Genomic DNA, 21416 nt, shown 5'->3' on the forward strand with positions numbered 1-21416 from the left:
ACAATGATCTGTGGTTTAGAAGTGCTAAGAATTTTTCCCATAATTATAGTGGAATTTTTAGGAAATAATGTATCACATGCTAAAGTTGAAATGCATAGGGATGAGAGTGGGAAGGCAGAAGATATATTTTACTATTAGTATCTTGAGATGATGTCTGATGTTGAATATGACTTCTAAGCTAATGTACAAATAAATAATTTAAAAAGAAAAAAACTACCCCCACCCTCAAAGAAAAGGTGTGCCAAAAATGGAAAGCATACTTCAGATCATAGTCTTTGAAGCAATGATTTTTTGCTAACAACAACTGAGGGGTGGAGCCTTAACTTATACTTCCATTTGGAGTCAGGAATTTTATTGGTATACTTTCATACTAATGTTCATATAGAACCATATTATGCTAGTAGTAACCTTGGATCTTTAATAATTGATATATACATACATATATTACCTGAATAATGATTGCTTTATTTTTCATTTCTCAGTGAATTTAAGTGTACAGTATGATAATTTTGGCACATGACAGTTTGATTAATAAATGCTATTTTTATTAGTTTATTAACATTTGATTTTTTTTCCTCTTTCTCCTGGTTCCAGGGTGTGGATGAATGGAACATAGCTCGCCTAAATACGGTCTTGGATGTGGTTGAGGAAGAGTGCGGTATTTCTATTGAGGGTGTAAACACCCCTTATCTCTATTTTGGCATGTGGAAAACCACATTCGCATGGCACACCGAGGATATGGACCTCTACAGCATTAATTATCTCCACTTTGGAGAGCCCAAGTCTTGGCAAGTTTCATGTTTAATATTCATTTGCTTAGGAGTTTTGAAATTTGGGTAATATGAACCTACTGAAGAGGATTTTTTTCGTTTTATCTGGTGAATTCAGATTTATATGAGGTGAAATTTTTTGAGTGTAATAATTGATTATTTTCCACTCTGCCCGTGGTTTTACTAAAAACCATAAAGCTAGTGGTGACTTGTGTATCTAAAGTGGCTTGCATACCATTTTGTGGGCCATGGGTTGATAGATACTGTAGTCTTGAAGAATTTGTTAGGCATTGTTACTTTTTTGAGCATTTGTTAGAAGATGTGCAGGAAATAGTTAAGAGTGAAAGTTGACCTCATGGATGTGTATCCGGTAATCTTAATGATCTGGTCCAGACTTTTCTAAATAAATGACTAGTTTAGGAGAGGAGGGATGAATTCAGGAAGCCTATCATCGCTCTTTGGTTGATAGGCATGGGGAAAAGAATGTCATTGTTAATACGTGTTCTTAACTAGCAGTTTCCTGTGTTTGTGAGCCTCTTTCCTCATATTTCTGAGCAACGACTTACAGATGTACTGCTTTGTAAAATACATCATGTAGTACACACATATGTAATCGTTAGTTTGTCAGTCACCCTGGCCAATTTCATGTTTTGAACTTGTTTTTGTGGGTTTTAGTCTTAGGGGAGTTTAAGCATCAATTCTATTTTCTGTAATACATGGACATGCAGGAAAACACAGAAGCATACAAAGCATCACCTTGACCAACCCAGGGAAGATAATGTTTCTGATGGATGTGAACATGATAGGATGCTCTTCAGGTGTTCGTGTCAGCCCAGTAGCTTTCTTGCCTCCAAGTTAAAGATAATGGTCTGTTTTCAAGTTCTCCTGCTGATTAAGGATTGAGATGCAGTTATTTGGGGATAATCTCCACACCCATTTTGCCATTATTACTTGCCTTTGACGTTTTATCATTTGGTGAGATGTGAAGTTGTAAGCTTTCTCCAAAAAACTCAAATATAGCAAAAATTGCTAATGATCAACAATGGCATTTAGTTGGAAGGCAAGTTTTAGGTGGAAGAGGAAAGTTCTTAGGACATACAAGAAAAATTCAGACAGTTCTGATTTGTTGTGTTCTGATTTGTTGTTAAGGAGTCCCTTAACTCCACAACAAAAGTTAGGGGAAAGGCTGTTTAACTTTTTTTTTCTTAATAGGAAATTTATTATCAAATTGGTTTCCATACAACACCCAGTGCTCATCCCAACAGCTGCCCTCCTCAATGCCCATGACCCACCTTCCCTTTCCTCCCACCCCCCATCAACCCTCAGTTTATTCTCAGGTTTTTAAGAGTCTCTTATGGTTTGCCTCCCTCCCTCTCTAACTTTCTGTCCCCCATCCTCTCCCCCATGGTCTTCTGTTAAGTTTCTCAGGATCCACATAAGAGTGAAAACATATGGTATCTGTCTTTCTCTGTATGACTTACTTTACTTAGCATAACACTCTCCAGTTCCATCCATGTTGTTACAAAAGGCCATATTTCATTCTTTCTCAGGGCCACGTAGTATTCCATTGTATATATAAACCAGAATTTCTTTATCCATTCATCAGTTGATGGACATTTAGGCTCTTTCCATAATTTGGCTATTGTAGAAAGTGCTGCTATAAACCTTGGGGTACAAGCGCCCCTATGCATCAACACTCCTGTATCCCATGGGTAACTTCCTAGCAGTGCTATTGCTGGGTCATAGGGTAGATCTATTTTTAATTTGTTGAGAAACGTGCACACTGTTTTCCAGAGCGGCTGCGCCAGTTTGCATTCCCACCAACAGTGCAAGAGGGTTCCCGTTTCTCCATATCCTCTCCAGCATCTATAGTCTCCTGATTTGTTCATTTTGGCCACTCTGTCTGGCATGAGGTGGTATCTCAGTGTGGTTTTGATTTGTATTTCCCTGATGAGGAGTGACGTTATCTTTTCATGTGCCTGTTGGCCATCTGGATGTCTTCTTTAGAGAAATGTCTATTCATGTTTTCTGCCCATTTCTTCACTGGATTATTTGTTTTTCGGGTGTGGAGTTTGGTGAGTTCTTTATAGATTTTGGATACTAGCCCTTTGTCTGATATGTCATTTGCAAATACCTTTTCCCATTCCGTTGGTTGCCTTTTAGTTTTGTTCATTGTTTCCTTTGCAGTGCAGAAGCTTTTTATCTTCATGAGTTCCCAATAGTTCACTTTTGCTTTTAATTCCCTTGCCTTTGGAGATGTGTCAAGTAAGAAATTGCTGTGGCTGAGGTCAGAGAGGTTTTTTCCTGCTTTCTCCTCTAGGGTTTTGATGGTTTCCTGCCTCACATTCAGGTCCTTTATCCATTTTGAGTTTATTTCTGTGAATGGTGTAAGAAAGTGGTCTAGTTTCATCCTTCTGCATGTTGCTGTCCAGTTCTCCCAGTACCATTTGTTAAAGAGACTGTCTTTTTTCCATTGGATATTCTTTCCTGCTTTGTCAAAGATTAGTTGGCCATACTTTTGTGGGTCCAATTCTGGAGTCTCTATTCTATTCCATTGGTCTATGTGTCTGTTTTTGTGCCAATACCATGCTGTCTTGATGATTACAGCTTTGTAGTAAAGGCTAAAGTCTGGGATTGTGATGCCTCCCGCTTTGGTTTTCTTCTTCAATATTACTTTGGCTATTCAGGGTCTTTTGTGGTTCCATATGGATTTTAGGATTGCTTGTTCTAGCTTTGAGAAGAATGCTGGTGCAATTTTGATTGGGATTGCATTGAATGTGTAGATTGCTTTGGGTAGTATTGACATTTTAACAATATTTATTCCAATCCATGAGCACGGGATGTTTTTCCATTTCTTTGTATCTTCTTCAATTTCCTTCATAAGCTTTCTATAGTTTTCAGCATACAGATCTTTTACATCTTTGGTTAGGTTTATTCCTAGGTATTTTATGCTTCTTGGTGCAATTGTGAATGGGATCAGTTTCTTTATTTGTCTTTCTGTTGCTTCATTGTTAGTGTATAAGAATGCAACTGATTTCTGTACATTGATTTTGTATCCTGTGACTTTGCTGAATTCATGTGTAAGTTCTAGCAGACTTTTTGGTGGAGTCTATCGGGTTTCCAAGTATAATATCATGTCACCTGCAAAAGTGAAAGCTTGACTTCATCTTGCCAATTTTGATGCCTTTGATTTCCTTTTGTTGTCTGATTGCTGATGCTAGACCTTCCAACACTGTTAAACAACAGCGGTGTGAGTGGACATCCCTGTCGTGTTTCCTGATCTCAGGGGGAAAGCTCTCAGTTTTTCCCCATTGAGGATGATATTAGCTGTGGGCTTTTCATAAATGGCTTTTATGATGTTTAAATATCTTCCTTCTATCCCGAGTTTCTCAAGGGTTTTTATTAAGAAAGGATGCTGAATTTTGTCAAATGCTCTTTCTGCATCAGTTGACAAGATCATATGGTTTTTATCTTTCTTTTATTAATATGATGTATCACATTGATTGATTTGCAAATATTGAACCAGCCCTGCATCCCAGGAATGAATCCCACTTGATCATGGTGAATAATTCTTTCTATATGCTGTTGAATTCGATTTGCTAGTATCTTACTGAGAATTTTTGCATCCATATTCATCAGGGATATTGGCCTGTAGTTCTCTTTTTTTGCTGGGTCTCTGTCTGTGTTGGGAATCAAAGTAATGCTGGCTTCATAGAATGAGTCTGGAAGTTTTCCTTCCCTTTCTATTTCTTGGAACAGCTTGAGAAGGATAGGTATTATCTCTGCTTTAAATGTCTGGTAGAATTCCCCAGGGAAGCCATCTGGTCCTGGACTCTTATTTGTTGGGAGATTTTTGATAACTGATTCAATTTCTTTGTTGGTTATGGGTCTGTTCAAATTTTCTATTTCTTCCTGTTTGGGTTTTGAAAGTGTGTGGGTGCTTAGGAATTTGTCCATTTCTTCCAGGTTGTCCAGTTTGTTGGCATGTAATTTTTCATAGTATTCCCTGATAATTGTTTGTATTTCTGAGGGATTGGTTGTAATAATTCCATTTTCATTCATGATTTTACCTATTTGGGTCCTCTCCCTTTTCTTTTTGAGAAGCCTGGCTAGAGGTTTATCAATTTTGTTTATTTTTTCAAAAAACCAACTCTTGGTTTCATCGATCTGCTCTACCGGTTTTTTAGATTCTATATTGTTTATTTCTGCTCTAAATGTTATTAATTCTCTTCTTTTGCTGGGTTTGGGGTGTCTTTTCTCTTCTGCTTCTATTTCCTTTAGGTGTGCTGTTAGATTTTGTATTTGGGATTTTTCTTGTTTCTTGAGATAGGCCTGGATTGCAATGTATTTTCCTCTCAGGACTGCCTTCGCTGCATCCCAAAGCATTTGGATTGTTGTATTTTCATTTTCGTTTGTTTCCATATATTTTTAAATTTCTTCTCTAATTGTCTGGTTGACCCATTCATTCTTTAGTAGGGTGTTCTTTAACCTCCATGCTTTTGGAGATTTTCCAGACTTTGTCCTGTGGTTGATTTCAAGTTTCATAGCATTGTGATCTGAAAGTGTGCATGGTATGATACTTATGAAGGGCTGTTTTGTGACCCAGTGTGTGATATATCTTGGAGGATATTCCATGTGCACTCGAGAAGAAAGTATATTCTGTTACTTCAGGATGCAGAGTTATAAATATATCTGTCACATCCATCTTATCCAATGTATCATTCAGGGCCCTTGTTTCTTTATTGATCCTGTGTCTAGATGATCTATCCATTGTTGTAAGTGGGGTATTAAAGTCCCCTGCAATTACCACATTCTTATCAATAAGGTTGCTTATGTTTGTGATTGTTTTATATATTTGGGGGCTCCCGTATTCGGCGCATAGACATTTATAATTGTTAGCTCTTCCTGATGGATAGACCCTGTAATATATAATGCCGTTCTTCATCTCTTGTTACAGCCTTTAATTTAAAGTCTAGTTTGTCTGATATGAGTATGGCTACTCCAGCTTTCTTTTGACTTCCAGTTCTCCATGCCCTCACTTTCAATCTGAAGGTGTCCTCAGATCTAAAATCAGTCTCTTGTAGACAGCAAATAGATGGGTCTTGTTTTTATCCATTCTGATACCCTATGTATTTTGGTTGGAGCATTTAGTCCATTTAAATTCAGTGTTATTATTGAAAGATATGGGTTTAGAGTCATTGAGATGTCTGTAGGTTTCATGCTTGTAGTGGTGTCTCTGGTACTTTGTGGTCCTTGCAACATTTCACTCACAGAGTCCCCCTTAGGATCTCTTGTACGGCTGGTTTAGTGGTGATGAATTCCTTCAGTTTTTGTTTTTTGGGAAGACCTTTATCTCTCCTTCTATTCTGAATGACAGACTTGCTGGATAAAGGATTCTTGGCTGCTTATTTTTTCTGCTCCTCACATTGATGATTTGCTGCCATTCCTTTCTGGCCTGCCAAGTTTCAGTAGATAGGTCTGCTACTACTCTTTTGTGTCTACCTTTGTAAGTTAGGTCCTGATTATCCCTAGCTGCTTTCAGGGTTCTCTCTTCATCCTTGTATTTTGCCAGTTTCACTATGATATGTCTTGCAGAAGATCGATTCAAGTTACATCTGAAGGGAGTTCTCTGTGCCTCTTGGATTTCAATGCCTGTTTCCTTCCCCAGATCAGGGAAGTTCTCAGCTATGATTTGTTCAAGTACACCTTCAGCCCCTTTCTCTCTCTCTTCTTCTTCTGGAATTCCTATGATACGGATATTGTTCCGTTTGATTGCATCACTTAGTTCTCTAATTCTCCCGGATTTTTTTTTATCTCTCTTTTTCTCAGCTTCCTCTTTTTCCATAATTTTATCATCTAATTCACCTCTTCTCTCCTCTGCCTCTTCAGTCCCTGCTATGGCTAACTCCATTTTATTTTGCTCCTCATTTATAGCATTTTTAAGTTCCTCATGACTATTTTTTAGTCCCTTGATCTCTGTAGTAATAGATTCTCTGCTGTTCTCTATGCTTTTTTCAAGCCCAGCAGTTAATTTTATGACTATTATTCTAAATTCTTGTTCTGTTATATTGCTTAAATCAGTTTTGATCAATTCGTTAGCTGTTGCTACTTCCTGGAGTTTCTTTGAGGAGAATTCTTCCATTTTGACGTTTTGGTTAGTCCCTGCAGTAACTCCAAACTGCAGGGCAGTTCCCCTGTGCTGTCCTGAGAAACTTGTGTTGGTGGGCAGGGTCACAGTCAGACCCCAACCCACAGCTGAGGCCACAGTCAGACTGGTGTGTACCTTATCTTCCCCTCTCCCAGGGGCAGGACTCACTGTGGAGTGGTGTGCCCCCTGTCTGGGCTGCTTGCACACTGCCAGGGTTGTGGTGCTGCTTCAATAGGATCTGGCCAAGGGTGTTTTAGATGGGGTGGATCTGAAAGGTGCACAGGGGCAGGAGGGGGTGGCTTACCTAGCTTTACCATGGGTGGTACCCTGCGGGAGGGGACCTGCAGCACTGGGAGGGAGGTAGGCCCCTTTGGAGGGATGGATCCACAGAAGTATAGCATTGGGCATTTAAGTGGTGCAAGCTAGTTGGGTGACAGGAACTGGTTCCCTTTGGAATTCCGGCTGGGGGATGGGAGAGGGAAATGGCGCTTGCCAGAGCCTTTGTTTCCCCACCAAGCTCTGTGTTTCCGGGACTCAACAACTCTCTCTCCCGGCGTCGTCTCGCCCTCCCTGCTCTCTGATAGCAGAGCTGTTGACTTTTAACATTCTAGATGTTAAGTCCCACTGGCTGTCAGAACTCACGGAATCTGGCTCCTCCGCTTTTGGAAACCAGACTTCAGGGGCTCGGCCTTGCCCTGCGGACTGCTCCTCCACTGTCCTGGCTCCCTCCCACCAGTCCGTGTAGCACGCACCACCTCTCCGCCCTTCCTACACTCTTCCGTGGAACTTTTGTCTACACTTGGCTCTGGAGAGTCTGTTCTGCTAGTCTTCTGGCTGTTTTCTGGGTTATTTAGGCAGATGTGGGTGGAATCTAAGCGATCAGAAGGATGAGGTGAGCTCAGCATCCTTCTACGCCACCAACTTCTCCGGTTCGTTTCACTTATTTTAAAGGTATTTTATTTGCATATTTCATTTGATAAAGTCTTAGCATTCTGCTCTCTTAATGGAATAAATCAAAATCAAACAGTTTTAGCAGGTGGTCTAGGACCCAGAGAGGCTTTTGTGACAGAATGGTATGATGGGACTATTCATGACAGAGGTGTTTCCTCAGGGCTGGTTTTGAGAACATGCTTTAGATCCTGTGGGTTTCTGTCATATTTCTTCAACACCACTGTAACGTCTCTTGGAATGTCATCCTTTAGTACTTTGGGGACTTAGCTTTGAGAGACTTGGAGAGATATTTTAAGGAATCCATAGGCATTTGGGCTGTTTCTCAACTGCATAGTTACCTCTGTGCTCTTTGTGACATTCACTTTTAGTGTGAACCAAATTAAATGAAATGGATAAATTCAACATGTTGGTAACATCTAATGTATAGGCAACTATATACTATATATTTTCCTTAAAAATCTGAAAAGCTAGTAGCAAAACTTTTCTGGAGGTGTTTTAGAAATCAGTTAATGAGAATGCCTGGAAACAATAATTTGAGACTTTCCTATTAGAGGAGTTTAGATGATATCTCTGCTTTCTTATCAAGAAAGATGATCTCCCCACCCTGTCTGGGGAACAGGATTATATTATCTCCTAAAGATCATTTAGGGGAGAGTATTCTGATCAGGGAGAAGACTGATTCTAGAGTCTTGGGTCTTTGTGAAAGAATACCACTGTTCATGAGTGATAATAATTATGCCCATTTTCAAAGAATTTCTTTCTGCCAGCATCTATATTTTCTGTAGTTAATTACTCTATTAGTTATTATAGACTCCATTATATGCATTAATGGTAGATTTATAATATCACTATTATCTTCAACCTTGACTATTATTTATAATGATAAAATAATAAAACACAACAGTGAGTTATGACTGCTAATCTACATTCCATTTTCTAAGATAACTACTGTAGGAAAAGAATTATATAAATGACTCTAAGGGTATTTCCTGACAGATTTATGAAAGATTATATTAGTTCAGCATAAATAATTTTGAGGTAAATTCTATTATTAAAATTCATTTTAGTACTCATCATAATACATGTTAAATGAGTTTTGAATGATGGTAGAAACAGTACAAATTCATGTAAATATTGGGAGGTGGACAGTGTCTGTTGGCAGAACTTAGACTCAAGGGACCAGCAATCTGGGCTCTAGTCCTTATTCTGCTGGTAACATTTGTGGCTTTGGCCAAATAACTGTACTTCTTTGGAGCTCAGTTTACTCACCCACAAAATGACAAGGTTAATCATGATAATCTCTGATGCTCTAATTCTGTGATTTGTGATCAGAACCATGGGAATATTTCTACTTACTCTGTCTATAAAATGAGAAGATGAGGAGGTGACATCAGGTTCTCTATGTGCATGTGTGTACATGTGCTGGTTCCCTTCAGCTGTCTTCACCTTGTTGAGTTGAATGTGGGATGGTTGCCTTTACTTTTCTCCAGGGAATGCCCACACCTGTGCTTGACATCTCTGACCTGAGCAATGTGTCTTCCTTCTTCTAGCCTTATAGGCTGTTGTTGAACTTCAACTTCTACTGCTACTAACTACTTTTACTACTTCTCCTCCTACCCCTCCTTCTACTGCTGCTTCTCCTCCCCCCTCCTACTTCCGCCCCTCCTCCTCTCCCCCTCCCTGTTTCTACCCACCCCCTCCCCTGCTCTTCTTCCCACTTCTCTTCTTCCCGTCCCCCTTCTCCCCCTCCTCCCCTCTTCCTTCTTCCTTTCTACCTGCAGGCATCAAGTTTTGGAAATGATTATTGTAAAACTGCCTAAGATTCCCTCCTTAATTCCATGTCTACACTGGTCTCCGCTGTCTTCTGCCTGTGTATCCCTTAGTTATTGCCTGAAGGCCTTCTGGACTGTGCGCTGCCCCTACCTTAGACACCTGTTTTTGTACTTTTAATGTGCTTCTGACTACCTCCTTGCCCTTTCCTGTGTCTGTCTTGAAGTTGGGGTCTGTGTCTATTTGCCTTTGAATCATCAGCACTTAACAAAGAGTCTAGCTATAGGACTGAGGCTCTGTAATTCTTGTTTGGATTAGGAGAGTGTTAAATTGTTTTGGAACAATCTGTTTAGGGACAGACAAGGAAATATATAGAACATTTTATAAAGATTTTTTTAAAAAATGTAACTGTTAAGAATACACAGTTTCCTGAGATTTCTGAGTAGCTGCAGATATGCACAGCTCCAGATGGAAGCCCTGAGACATACTTTGCTGGACACTGAATGAACATGGAGCTATACTGAAGAGACTAGAGGAGGTGATGATTTATTTAAACATTTTTGGTGTAAAGGTTTAAGGGAGAAAGAATGTTTTAAATAAGCTGATAGAAAGCTGTTTTAATAGTTAGTGGTAAAGTATTTATTTTCTTCGAATGAACATTGACTTTGGAGACAGAAGACCTGTTTTAAAATCTCAGTCAGTCACTTACCAGCTGAATAAGTTAGGGCAAATCATGAGTTTCCTTAACTGCTGATCGGAGGCATGATTTATCCACTGCCTCTATAGGGTTGCTAGGAGAGTTCAGGGATATAATTTGTAAAAGAGCTTTGTAAACTGTAAAGTACCATACAAATATTTTCACTTACTATTATTTTAATAACGTTATGAAAATAAATCTTTTTTTTTGTCATAGTAATGACTCAAAGCCATAACTTGGCATGATGTATCTATATATAATACAGTAGGGGTTTCAAGGATAAATACAATATAATTCTTCCTTTCAAGTGTTATGTGTGATAATGTTAATTACTGGAGGATATAGAATTTAGATGGTACCTTGAATCCTTCTTCCAGAGACTGTCCAAACACAGTGAATATGAGACTTTCAGATTTATTCAAGTATTTTTTTAAAAGAACAAAGAAGGTGGTGTTACATTGATCTATGCATGTTTAATATATATCTTCTCCATCAAAATGTGAGCTCCTAGAGAAGGGGACCCTGTTAGTTTTGTTCACTAACACATATCCCTTGCCTGGCACAATATCTGGCATGATTGTGGCACACAGTACTCATGTATCTGGCATGATTGTGGCATGATTGTGGCACACAGTACTCAATATTTGTTAAATAAACAGCTTTATGGATGAATTTCTTACTGAGATTTTTTTCTTTAAACACCTAATGCAGAACATTGCTTTAGGGATTGGATAGCCTGATAATATTCAATGATACATTGAATTAGCAACCCATGGTATTAATTCCTACTTATCCACTTGGTAAATTTAGACTCATTAATATATTCTATTTTTAAATGTTAAGACTAATTGGATAATGGTGACAGCTGTATCCTTTTTGATGGTTTGTATAAAAAAATACTCTTGGAATTAGTTTGTTTCTGGTTTTAATTACTATTCCTAGGGAAAATTGCCCTGTAAATAGGAAAAATAGACTTGCATAAATACTTTATCTAGTATTAATGAAATTAACTGCGTAAGTTATTATTATTTTTAGGCATATGGATGCATAGTTTTTTTAAGGTATTATTAAAAAAGGTGTAAGAAATTGGAAATCTGCTTAAAAAGTATGGTGTTTATTTTGTACTTAGCTACTGATTATATTATTAGGAAGAAAAGGGTACAGTGATAAATGGTATCAAAAATTATTTGATCAAATGGACTATAGTTTACTTAAACCTGAGCCTGACTTCCAAATAAACACTATTGTACAGGCACACATACACATGCTTGTGGTCCAAACATTGAGTCTTGTAGATGCCTACTCAGCAGAGTTCCCTAAAAGCATCTGTGAGATCTAGTGTTTGCAATTTTCAGAGCAAATCTCACTGTTTTCACTGAAGTAATGTGATGTAATGCCTTTTTACTAACTGATCCGTAAGTGTGCATTCTCATACAGGAACTCTGAACTTACATTAAGTACTCTTGGTATCCCTGGAAGACAGAGCAGGGGCTTGTAAATTCCTCCAGGATGCCTCTTATTGTTGGTACTTTCACTTAAAGTTATCATCGTCACCTACAAGAGCCAGAAAAATCCCTTCAAATGAAAAGAAATTGCTGAATCAAATCCATAACTCTTAGGGAAAAATAAGATTGTTAATGCAAATTTATTTACTTTGGAGTTCACGGAAAACAAACATTAGTGCTGTAAGTTTTGCACATTACCATGGCAAATGTTGTAGTTCAACAGTTACTTTGCCTAGCTTATCTTTTTCCCCATATTTCTTCTCTCCTTTTCAGATGGTTTTAATCTTACTGTTTAGATAGTACTTTGTAGAAAATACATACTACTTCATATTTGTTTTGCAAAAGTTATTCCTAGACTTGAGCATATAGGAAAATTGTGTGTGTGTGTGTGTGTGTGTGTGTGTGTGTGTGTGTGATTACATATCTACAGGGAGGCTTGCAAATAGATTTATGTCTTACTTCTATGATCTCAAATGTATTTGTTCTTTGTAAGCTTACTTTCCAAGGAGTAGGACTTGACTAGGGTGGTGAAGTATGTTTTGTTTTTGGTGACTCCATTCCATTTAGTGAAGTCCTTTTATGTGTGCCAAGAACCATGCTAATCACTTCAAGAAAGCACAGAGTTTTTAAGGGGCACCTGGATGGCTCAGTTGGGTGAGTGTACTACTTTTGATTTCAGCTCAGGTCATGATCTCATGGATTTGTGGGATTGATCCTCATGCTGGGCTCTACGCTGACAGTGTGGAGTCTACTTGGGATCCTCTCCCTTCCCCTCTCTCTCTGCCCCTCCTCTACTCATGTGCACATGTACTCTCTCTCTCAAAATAAAATAAACTTAAAAGCACAGAGGTTTTCAGACTTATGTAAGTGAAGTTTATTTAGAAGGTCAATATATAAAACTGAAAATAAAAGAAGAGCTGAGTTGGCTGAAATGTCAGATGGGACATTTGGTGGGACACTCTCCCTCAGTAACTCCTTCCTTGAAGCACTTTCATCTGGAGACTCTGGGCCCAGGATTGGGGGGTGATGGTGGGCATGGAAAACAGTTTGAAAATCAGTCATTTGATCCTTTAGTAATAGAAAACATTATTGCTGATTGTGTTAACTGTTGAGTGTTTTGGAGAGTATTTAAAAAATTTTTTTAAATGTTTATTTATTTTTGAGCAGGCAGGGAGGGGCAGAGAGAGAGGGTGACACAGCATCCAAAGCAGGCTCCAGGCTCCAAGCTGTCAGCACGGAGCCTGACGTGGAGCTCAAACTCATGAACGGTGAGATATGACCTGAGCCAGTTGGGCGCTTAACCAACCGAGCCACCCAGGTGCCCCAGTATTTTGGAGAGTATTAAGGAGGAAAGACTTCTTTCTACATAAATGGCCTATATTTGATAGCAACTAACAATTAATAGTACCTCTTGGGGAAAAGAAAATGTTAGTAGTGGGTAGAACACACTTAGAAAATATTCAGTGGATTAAGTAATACGAAATACATTCTTTCTTGAAAATCAAGTTTTGTGCAGTTATTGTTTTTACTAAGTTTTATAAGGATTTCAGACAAAAATTAACTTGATTTTTATGATTACTTAGGATATTAACTTACATGTATATGGATACTGAACTGTATTTTGAGTCCCAGATGAAAAAGAACTGCTTATATTTTGAATGTTCAGTTATTCATTAAAATTTCCTTGTTAGGCCTTTTTTTTTTTTCCTGCAGTTCCCTCATCTGTGACTATCTGCAGATGTGGCTGGTAGAGTTTCTCTTTTTCATCTAATTGTTCTGTTAGGAAATGGGCCATAAGATAGCATAAGGGTGGGCCTAAGCTCTGGCTCAGTTCTTTTGCTCAGGGGCTTTTTCTTCTCGTAGGGTCTTAGCTCAAATACCTCATTCTCTAGGCCATGCTTGGAAAGGGCCCATGTTAGGAAATGGGCCATAAGATAGCATAAGTGTGGGCCTAAGCTCTGGCTCAGTTCCTTTGCTCAGGGGCTTTTTTTTTCTGTAGGGTCTCAGCTCAAATACCCCATTCTCTATGCCATGCTTTTAGATGCCTTGCTTTGAGTGACACCTCCTTACAAACCCCTTAATTGTAGCGCAGATTGCTCAGGGAGCCCACTCTGAAACTCAGATTTGTGTACCAGAGGTGTCTGTGATAACACCTGTGAGGGGGAGGGAAGGCAGGACCACACAGAAGGGGAAGTGAAACTGCAGTAGAGCCATGGCAGATCCCACAGGCAGCTGGAACTGTCAGGTCCCTTCTGAATTACCCCAAACTGAAGCAAGAGGATCTGGCTTTTATATTCTTGTATGGATCACTCATTGGATACCGGCTACCACTACCTCCTGTTCTAGAGGCCATGATGTTGGGAGAGGGAACATGACTTTGAGTGGGGGTAAGTGGAGCCTTCCTTTAGAGAATGGAATGAAGGCCTCATCTGGAAGGGAGTAACTACCACAGCATCCCTTATAGTCCTATGTTCTGTTTCTCACATTCATCTGTTTTTATGAACTGAAAATGAAGTAAGTGATCCTCTCTTTTCCACAGTTAACTAATGAGACTTTAAAATTTAAAATATGAATGCTTAAAGTTTAATAAATGCACAAATATTAAAACTTGTTAACATCATCAGTAATGTGAAAATGTAATCACACATATAAAATCCATAGTTGTTCAGTCTTCTTTTTGACACAGGAGTATGCCTTGATTAAAAAGTATAGTGTAAATTAACCACTTAAGAAAGATTGAGTTTTGTGGAACATAAATAGGTATTTTACTTTCTGATTCATGAAGTTTTGTGTAACAAGAACCAAGGAAAACTTTTGTACTTGTTTAATGGTTTTGTTCTTTATATCTGCATTTTATTTAGAGTGCTGTTGTCTTTTGCTTGGTGAATACTGTAATTTTAGTTTGAGAGGTTAGTGACTTTTTTGTTTCAATTGTGAGTTTTAAGAGAGATAAAGGTATGGGGCACCTGGGTGGCTCAGTCAACTGAGCATCTGACTTCAGCTCAGGTCATGATCTCGTGGTTTGTGAGTTTGAGCCCCACATCTGCTGTCTGCCTGTCAATGCAAAGACCACTTTGGATCTTCTGTCCCCCTCTCTCTCTGTCCCTCTTCTGCTTGTGCTCTCCCCATAATAAATGAATATTTACAAAAATGTAATAAAGGGAGAGAAGATGGCAGCGTAGGAGGATGCTGGGCTCACCGCGCATCCTGATGATCACTTAGATTCCACCTACACCTACCTAAATAACCCAGAAAACCACCAGAAGACTAGCAAAACGGAGTCTCTGGAGCCAAGCGCAGACGAGAGACCCACGGAAGAGGGTAGGAAGGGCGGAGAGGCAGTGCGCGCTGCATGGACTGGCGGGAGGGAGCTGGGGCGGAGGGGCAGCCTGCTGGCCAAGCAGAGCCCCCGAGTCTGGCTTGCAAAAACAGAGGGGCCAGACGGAGTGTGTTCCAACAGCAAGCATGACTTAATATCTGGGAGGTCATAAGTTAACAGTTCTGCTCAGAAAGCGGGAAGGCTGGAGGACAAAGGGAGGGAGAGTTGCTGAGCCCCGGGATGACAGAGCTCAGTTTTGCGGGGAACAAAGGCGCTCGCCAGCGTCATCTCCCTCGCCCATCCCCCAGCCAAAATCCCAAAGGGCACCAGTTCCTGCCAGGGAACTTGCTTGCTCCGTGCAAACACCCAACGCTGTGCTTCTGCAGAGCCACCCCTCCGGCAGCGGGTCTGACTCCCTCCCGCTGCCACAGGGCTCCTCCTGAAGTGGATCACCTAAGGAGAAGTGAACTAAGCCTACCCCTCCTGCCCCTGTGCACGTTGCCTACCCACCCCAGCTAATACGCCAGATCCCCAGCACCACAAGCCTGGCAGTGTGCAAGTAGCCCAGACGGGCCACGCCACCTCACAGTGAATCCCACCCCTAGGAGTGGGGAAGAGAAGGCACACACCAGTCTGACTGTGGCCCCAGCAGTGGGCTGGGGGCAGACATCAGGTCTGACTGCGGCCCTGCCCACCAACTCCAGTTATACACCACAGCACAGGGGAAGTGCCCTGTGGGTCCGCACCACTCCAGGGACTATCCAAAATGACCAAACGGAAGAATTCCCCTCAAAAGAATCTCCAGGAAATAACAACAGCCAATGAACTGATCAAAAAGGATTTAAATAATATAACAGAAAGTGAATTTAGAATAATAGTCATAAAATTAATTGCTGGGCTTGAAAACAGTATAGAGGACAGCAGAGAATCTATTGCTACAGAGATCAAGGGACTAAGGAACAGTCAGGAGGAGCTGAAAAATGCTTTAAACGAGATGCAAAATAAAATGGAAATGACCACGGCTCGGATTGAAGAGGCAGAGGAGAGAATAGGTGAACTAGAAGATAAAATTATGGAAAAAGAGGAAGCTGAGAAAAAGATAAAAAAATCCAGGAGTATGAGGGGAAAATTAGAGAACTAAGTGATACACTAAAAAGAAATAATATACGCATAATTGGTATCCCAGAGGAGGAAGAGAGAGGGAAAGTTGCTGAAGGTGTACTTGAAGAAATAATAGCTGAGAACTTCCCTGAACTGGGGAAGGAAAAAGGCATTGAAATCCAAGAGGCACAGAGAACTCCCTTCAGACGTAACTTGAATCGATGTTCTGCACGACATATCATAGTGAAACTGGCAAAATACAAGGATAAAGAGAAAATTCTGAAAGCAGCAAGGGATAAACATGCCCTAACATATAAAGGGAGACTTATAAGACTCGTGACTGATCTCTCTTTTGAAACTTGGCAGGCCAGAGAGGATTGGCAGGAGATCGTCAATGTGTTGAACAGAAAAAAATATGCAGCCGAGAATCCTTTATCCAGCAAGTCTGTCATTTAGAATAGAAGGAGAGATAAAGGTCTTCCCAAACAAACAAAAATTGAAGGAATTCGTCACCACTAAACCAGCCCTACAAGAGATCCTAAGGGGGACCCTGTGAGACAAAGTACCAGAGACATCGCTACAAGCATAAAAAATACAGACATCACAATGACTCTAAACCTGTATCTTTCTATAATAACACTGAATGTAAATGGATTAAATGCGCCAACCAAAAGACATAGGGTATCAGAATGGATAAAAAAACAAGACCCATCTATTTGCTGTCTACAAGAGACTCATTTTAGACCTGAGGACACCTTTAGATTGAGAGTGAGGGGATGGAGAACTATTTATCATGCTACTGGAAGCCAAAAGAAAGCTGGAGTAGCCATACTTATATCAGACAAACTAGACTTTAAATTAAAGGCTGTAACAAGAGATGACAGGCATTATATAATAATTACAGGGTCTATCCATCAGGAAGAGCTAACAAATATAAATGTCTATGCACCGAATACCGGAGCCCCAAATATATAAAACAATTACTCATAAACATAAGCAACCTTATTGATAAGAATGTGGTAATTGCAGGGGACTTTAACACTCCACTTACAGAAATGGATAGATCACCTAGACACAGGATCAATAAAGAAACAAGGGCCCTGAATGATACATTGGATCAGATGCACTTGACAGATATATTTAGAACTCTGCATCCCAAAGCAACAGAATATACTTTCTTCTCGAGTGCACATGGAACATTCTCCAAGATAGATCATATACTGGGTCACAAAACAGCCCTTCATAAGTTTACAAGAATTGAAATTATACCATGCATACTTTCAGACCACAATGCTATGAAGCTTGAAATCAACCCCAGGAAAAAGTCTGGAAAACCTCCAAAAGCATGGAGGTTAAAGAACACCCTACTAAAGAATGAGTGGGTCAACCAGGCAATTAGAGAAGAAATTAAAAAATATATGGAAACAAACAAAAATGAAAATACAACAATCCAAACGCTTTGGGATGCAGCGAAGGCAGTCCTGAGAGGAAAATACATTGCAACCCAGGCCTATCTCAAGAAACAAGAAAAATCCCAAATACAAAATCTAACAGCACACCTAAAGGAAATAGAAGGAGAACAGCAAAGGCAGCCTAAACCCAGCAGAAGAAGAGAATTAATAACATTCAGAGCAGAAATAAACAATATAGAATCTACAAAAACAGTAGAGCAGATCAACAAAACCAAGAGTTGGTTTTTTGAAAAAACAAACAAAATTGACAAACCTCTAGCCAGGCTTCTCAAAAAGAAAAGGGAGATGACCCAAATAGATAAAATCATGAATGAAAATGGAATTATTACAACCACTCCCTCAGATATACAAACAATTATCAGGGAATACTATGAAAACTTATATGCCAACAAATTGGACAACCTGGAAGAAATGGACAAATTCCTGAACACCCACACTCTTCCAAAACTCAATCAGGAGGAAATAGGAAGCTTGAACAGACCCATAACCAGCGAAGAAATTGAATCGGTTATCAAAAATCTCCCAACAAATAGGAGTCCAGGACCAGATGGCTTCCCAGGGGAGTTCTACCAGACGTTTAAAGCAGAGATAATACCTATCCTTCTCAAGCTATTCCAAAAAATAGAAAGGGAAGGAAAACTTCCAGACTCATTCTATGAAGCCAGTATTACTTTGATTCCTAAACCAGACAGAGACCCAGTAAAAAAAGAGAACTGCAGGCCAATATCCCTGATGAATATGGATGCAAAAATTCTCAATAAGATACTAGCAAATTGAATTCAACAGCATATAAAAAGAATTATTCACCATGATCAAGTGGGATTCATTCCTGGGATGCAGGGCTGGTTCAACATTTGCAAATCAATCAACATGATGCATCACAAAAGAAAAGGTAAGAACCATATGATCCTGTCAATCGATGCAGAAAAGGGCTTTGACAAAATTCAACACCCTTTCTTAATAAAAACCCTTGAGAAAGTTGGGATAGAAGGAACATACTTAAACGTCATAAAAGCCATTTATGAAAAGCCCACAGCTAACATCATCCTCAATGGGGAAAAACTGAGAGCTTTTTCCCTGAGATCAGGAACACGACAGAGATGCCCACTCTCACCGCTGTTGTTTAACATAGTGTTGGAAGTTGTAGCATCAGCAATCAGACAGCACAAGGAAATCAAAGGCATCAAAATTGGCAAAGACGAAGTCAAGCTTTCGCTTTTTGCAGATGACATGATACTATACATGGAAAATCCGATAGACTCCACCAAAAGTCTGCTAGAACTGTTACATGAATTCAGCAAAGTTGCAGGATACAAAATCAATGTACAGAAATCAGTTGCATTCTTATACACTAACAATGAAGCAACAGAAAGACAAATAAGGAAACTGATCCCATTCACAATTGCACCAAGAAGCATAAAATACCTAGGAATAAATCTACCCAAAGATGTAAAAGATCAGTATGCTGAAAACTATAGAAAGCTTATGAAGGTAATTGAAGAAGGTATAAAGAAATGAAAAGACATTCCCTGCTCATGGATTGGAAGAACAAATATTGTTAAAATGTCAATACTACCCAAAGCTATCTACACATTCAATGCAATCCCAATCAAAATTGCACCAGCATTCTTCTCGAAACTAGAACAAGCAATTTTAAAATTCTCATGGAACCACAAAAGGCCCTGAATAGCCCAAGTAATTTTGAAGAGGAAGACCAAAGCAGGAGGCATCACAATCCCAGACCTTAGCCTCTACTACAAAGCTGTAATCATCAAGACAGCATGGTATTGGCACAAAAACAGACACATAGACCAATGGAATAGAATAGAAACCCCAGAACTAGACCCACAAACGTATGGCTAATTAATCTTTGACAAAGCAGGAAAGAACATCCAATGGACAGAAGACAGTCTCTTTAACAAATGGTGCTGGGAGAACTGGACAGCAATATGCAGAAGGTTGAAACTAGATCACTTTCTCACAGCATTCACCAAAATAAACTCAAAATGGATAAAGGACATGAATGTGAGGCAGGAAACCATCAAAACCCTAGAGGAGAAAGCAGGAAAAGACCTCTCTGACCTCAGCCGTAGCAATCCCTTACTCGACACATCCCCAAAGGCAAGGGAATTAGAAGCAAAAATGAACTACTGGGACCTTATGAAGATCAAAAGCTTCTGCACAGCAAAGGAAACAACCAACAAAACTAAAAGGCAACCAACGGAATGGGAAAAGATATTTGCAAATGACATATCGGACAAAGGGCTAGTATCCAAAATCTATAAAGAGCTCACCAAACTCCACACCCAAAAAACAAATAACCCAGTGAAGAAATGGGCAGAAAACATGAATAGACACTGCTCTAAAGAAGACATCCGGATGGCCAACAGGCACATGAAATGATGCTCAACATCGCTCCTCATCAGGGAAACACAAATCAAAACCACACTAGATATCACCTCACACCAGACAGAGTGGCCAAAATGAACAAATCAGGAGACTATAGATGCTGGAGAGGATGTGGAGAAACGGGAACCCTCTTGCACTGTTGGTGGGAATGCAAATTGGTGCAGCCACTCTGGAAAACAGTGTGGAGGTTCCTCAGAAAATTAAAAATAGACCTACCCTATGACCCAGCAATAGCACTGCTAGGAATTTACCCAAGGGATACAGGAGTACTGATGCATAGGGGCACTTGTACCCCAATGTTTATAGCAGCACTCTCAACAATAGCCAAATTATGGAAAGAGCCTAAATGTCCATCAACTGATGAATGGATAAAGAAATTGTGGTTTATATACACAATGGAGTACTACCTGGCCATGAGAAAGAATGAAATATGGCCCTTTGTAGCAACGTGGATGGAACTGGAGAGTGTGATGCTAAGTGAAATAAGCCATACAGAGAAAGACAGATACTGTATGTTTTCACTCTTATGTGGATCCTGAGAAACTTAACAGAAACCCATGGGGGAGGGGAAGGAAAAAAAAAAGAGGTTAGAGTAGGAGAGAGCCAAAGCATAAGAGACTCTTAAAAACTGAGAACAAACTGAGGGTTGATGGGGGGTGGGAGGGAGGGGAGGGTGGGTGATGGGTATTGAGGAGGGCACCTTTTGGGATGAACACTGGGTGTTGTATGGAAATCAATTTGACAATAAATTTCATATATTGAAAAAAATAAAATAAAATAATATGAAAAAAATGTAATAAAGGTAGGAAGGGTAGCTGGAGAAGAATTCTGTGTGAATATTGGAACTTTGGTCTGTTAGTTACAGGCAGAAAAATTTTTCTTCCGAAAGTTGGATCACTGTCTAGTGATCGCAGTGATTATTGTGTATTTGCTTGGGGAGGGAGGGGTCATTAGCCCCTCTCACTTCCTTCCAGTTGGCATCTTTGTGGTGATTGGTGAAGAAACAGGAATGAAATACAGGGCTGGAAAGCATATCTTGGGCTTTGGCATCCCATCACCCAACCCAATACAGGAGTTGGGTGCCAGCTCTGTTGTTCTTCTTGCTCAAGTAAATCCCTTTCAGCCTTGGTTTCCTCATCAGTAAAATGGAGGTGGTAGTAGTAGAATTTGCACAAGGTCTGGCATAGTATAAAAGTTCAATAAACAGTAGCTGTGATGAGCTGTTATAGTATTTATTGGTCAGTTATTCTTTTCACTGAGCTTTCCACCCCTTA

The 21416-nt window shown here is 39.7% G+C and overlaps 1 protein-coding gene and 1 long non-coding RNA gene across 11 annotated transcripts in view; one reads left to right on the forward strand and one right to left on the reverse strand.

The window, feature by feature from the left end:
* Positions 1-21416, forward strand: part of KDM4C (lysine demethylase 4C) — a 430619-nt gene that overhangs the window by 83080 nt on the left and 326123 nt on the right. For all 10 annotated transcript variants that reach the window (XR_006294971.1, XM_043565681.1, XM_043565689.1 and 7 more), the window contains one exon: positions 595-788. Coding sequence is in view for 9 of the 10 variants with exons in the window: in XM_043565681.1 (XP_043421616.1) it covers positions 595-788 (194 nt within the window). In the remaining variant the exon portion in view is untranslated. The remainder of the gene's footprint in view (positions 1-594; positions 789-21416) is intronic.
* Positions 1-21416, reverse strand: part of LOC122474671 — a 68585-nt gene that overhangs the window by 25022 nt on the left and 22147 nt on the right. The window contains exon 3 of the long non-coding RNA XR_006294972.1: positions 11789-11890. This is a non-coding gene — a long non-coding RNA (uncharacterized LOC122474671). The remainder of the gene's footprint in view (positions 1-11788; positions 11891-21416) is intronic.

The sequence above is a fragment of the Prionailurus bengalensis genome, chromosome D4 (assembly GCF_016509475.1).
Source record: "Prionailurus bengalensis isolate Pbe53 chromosome D4, Fcat_Pben_1.1_paternal_pri, whole genome shotgun sequence".
NCBI classification, from domain to species: Eukaryota; Metazoa; Chordata; class Mammalia; order Carnivora; family Felidae; genus Prionailurus; species Prionailurus bengalensis.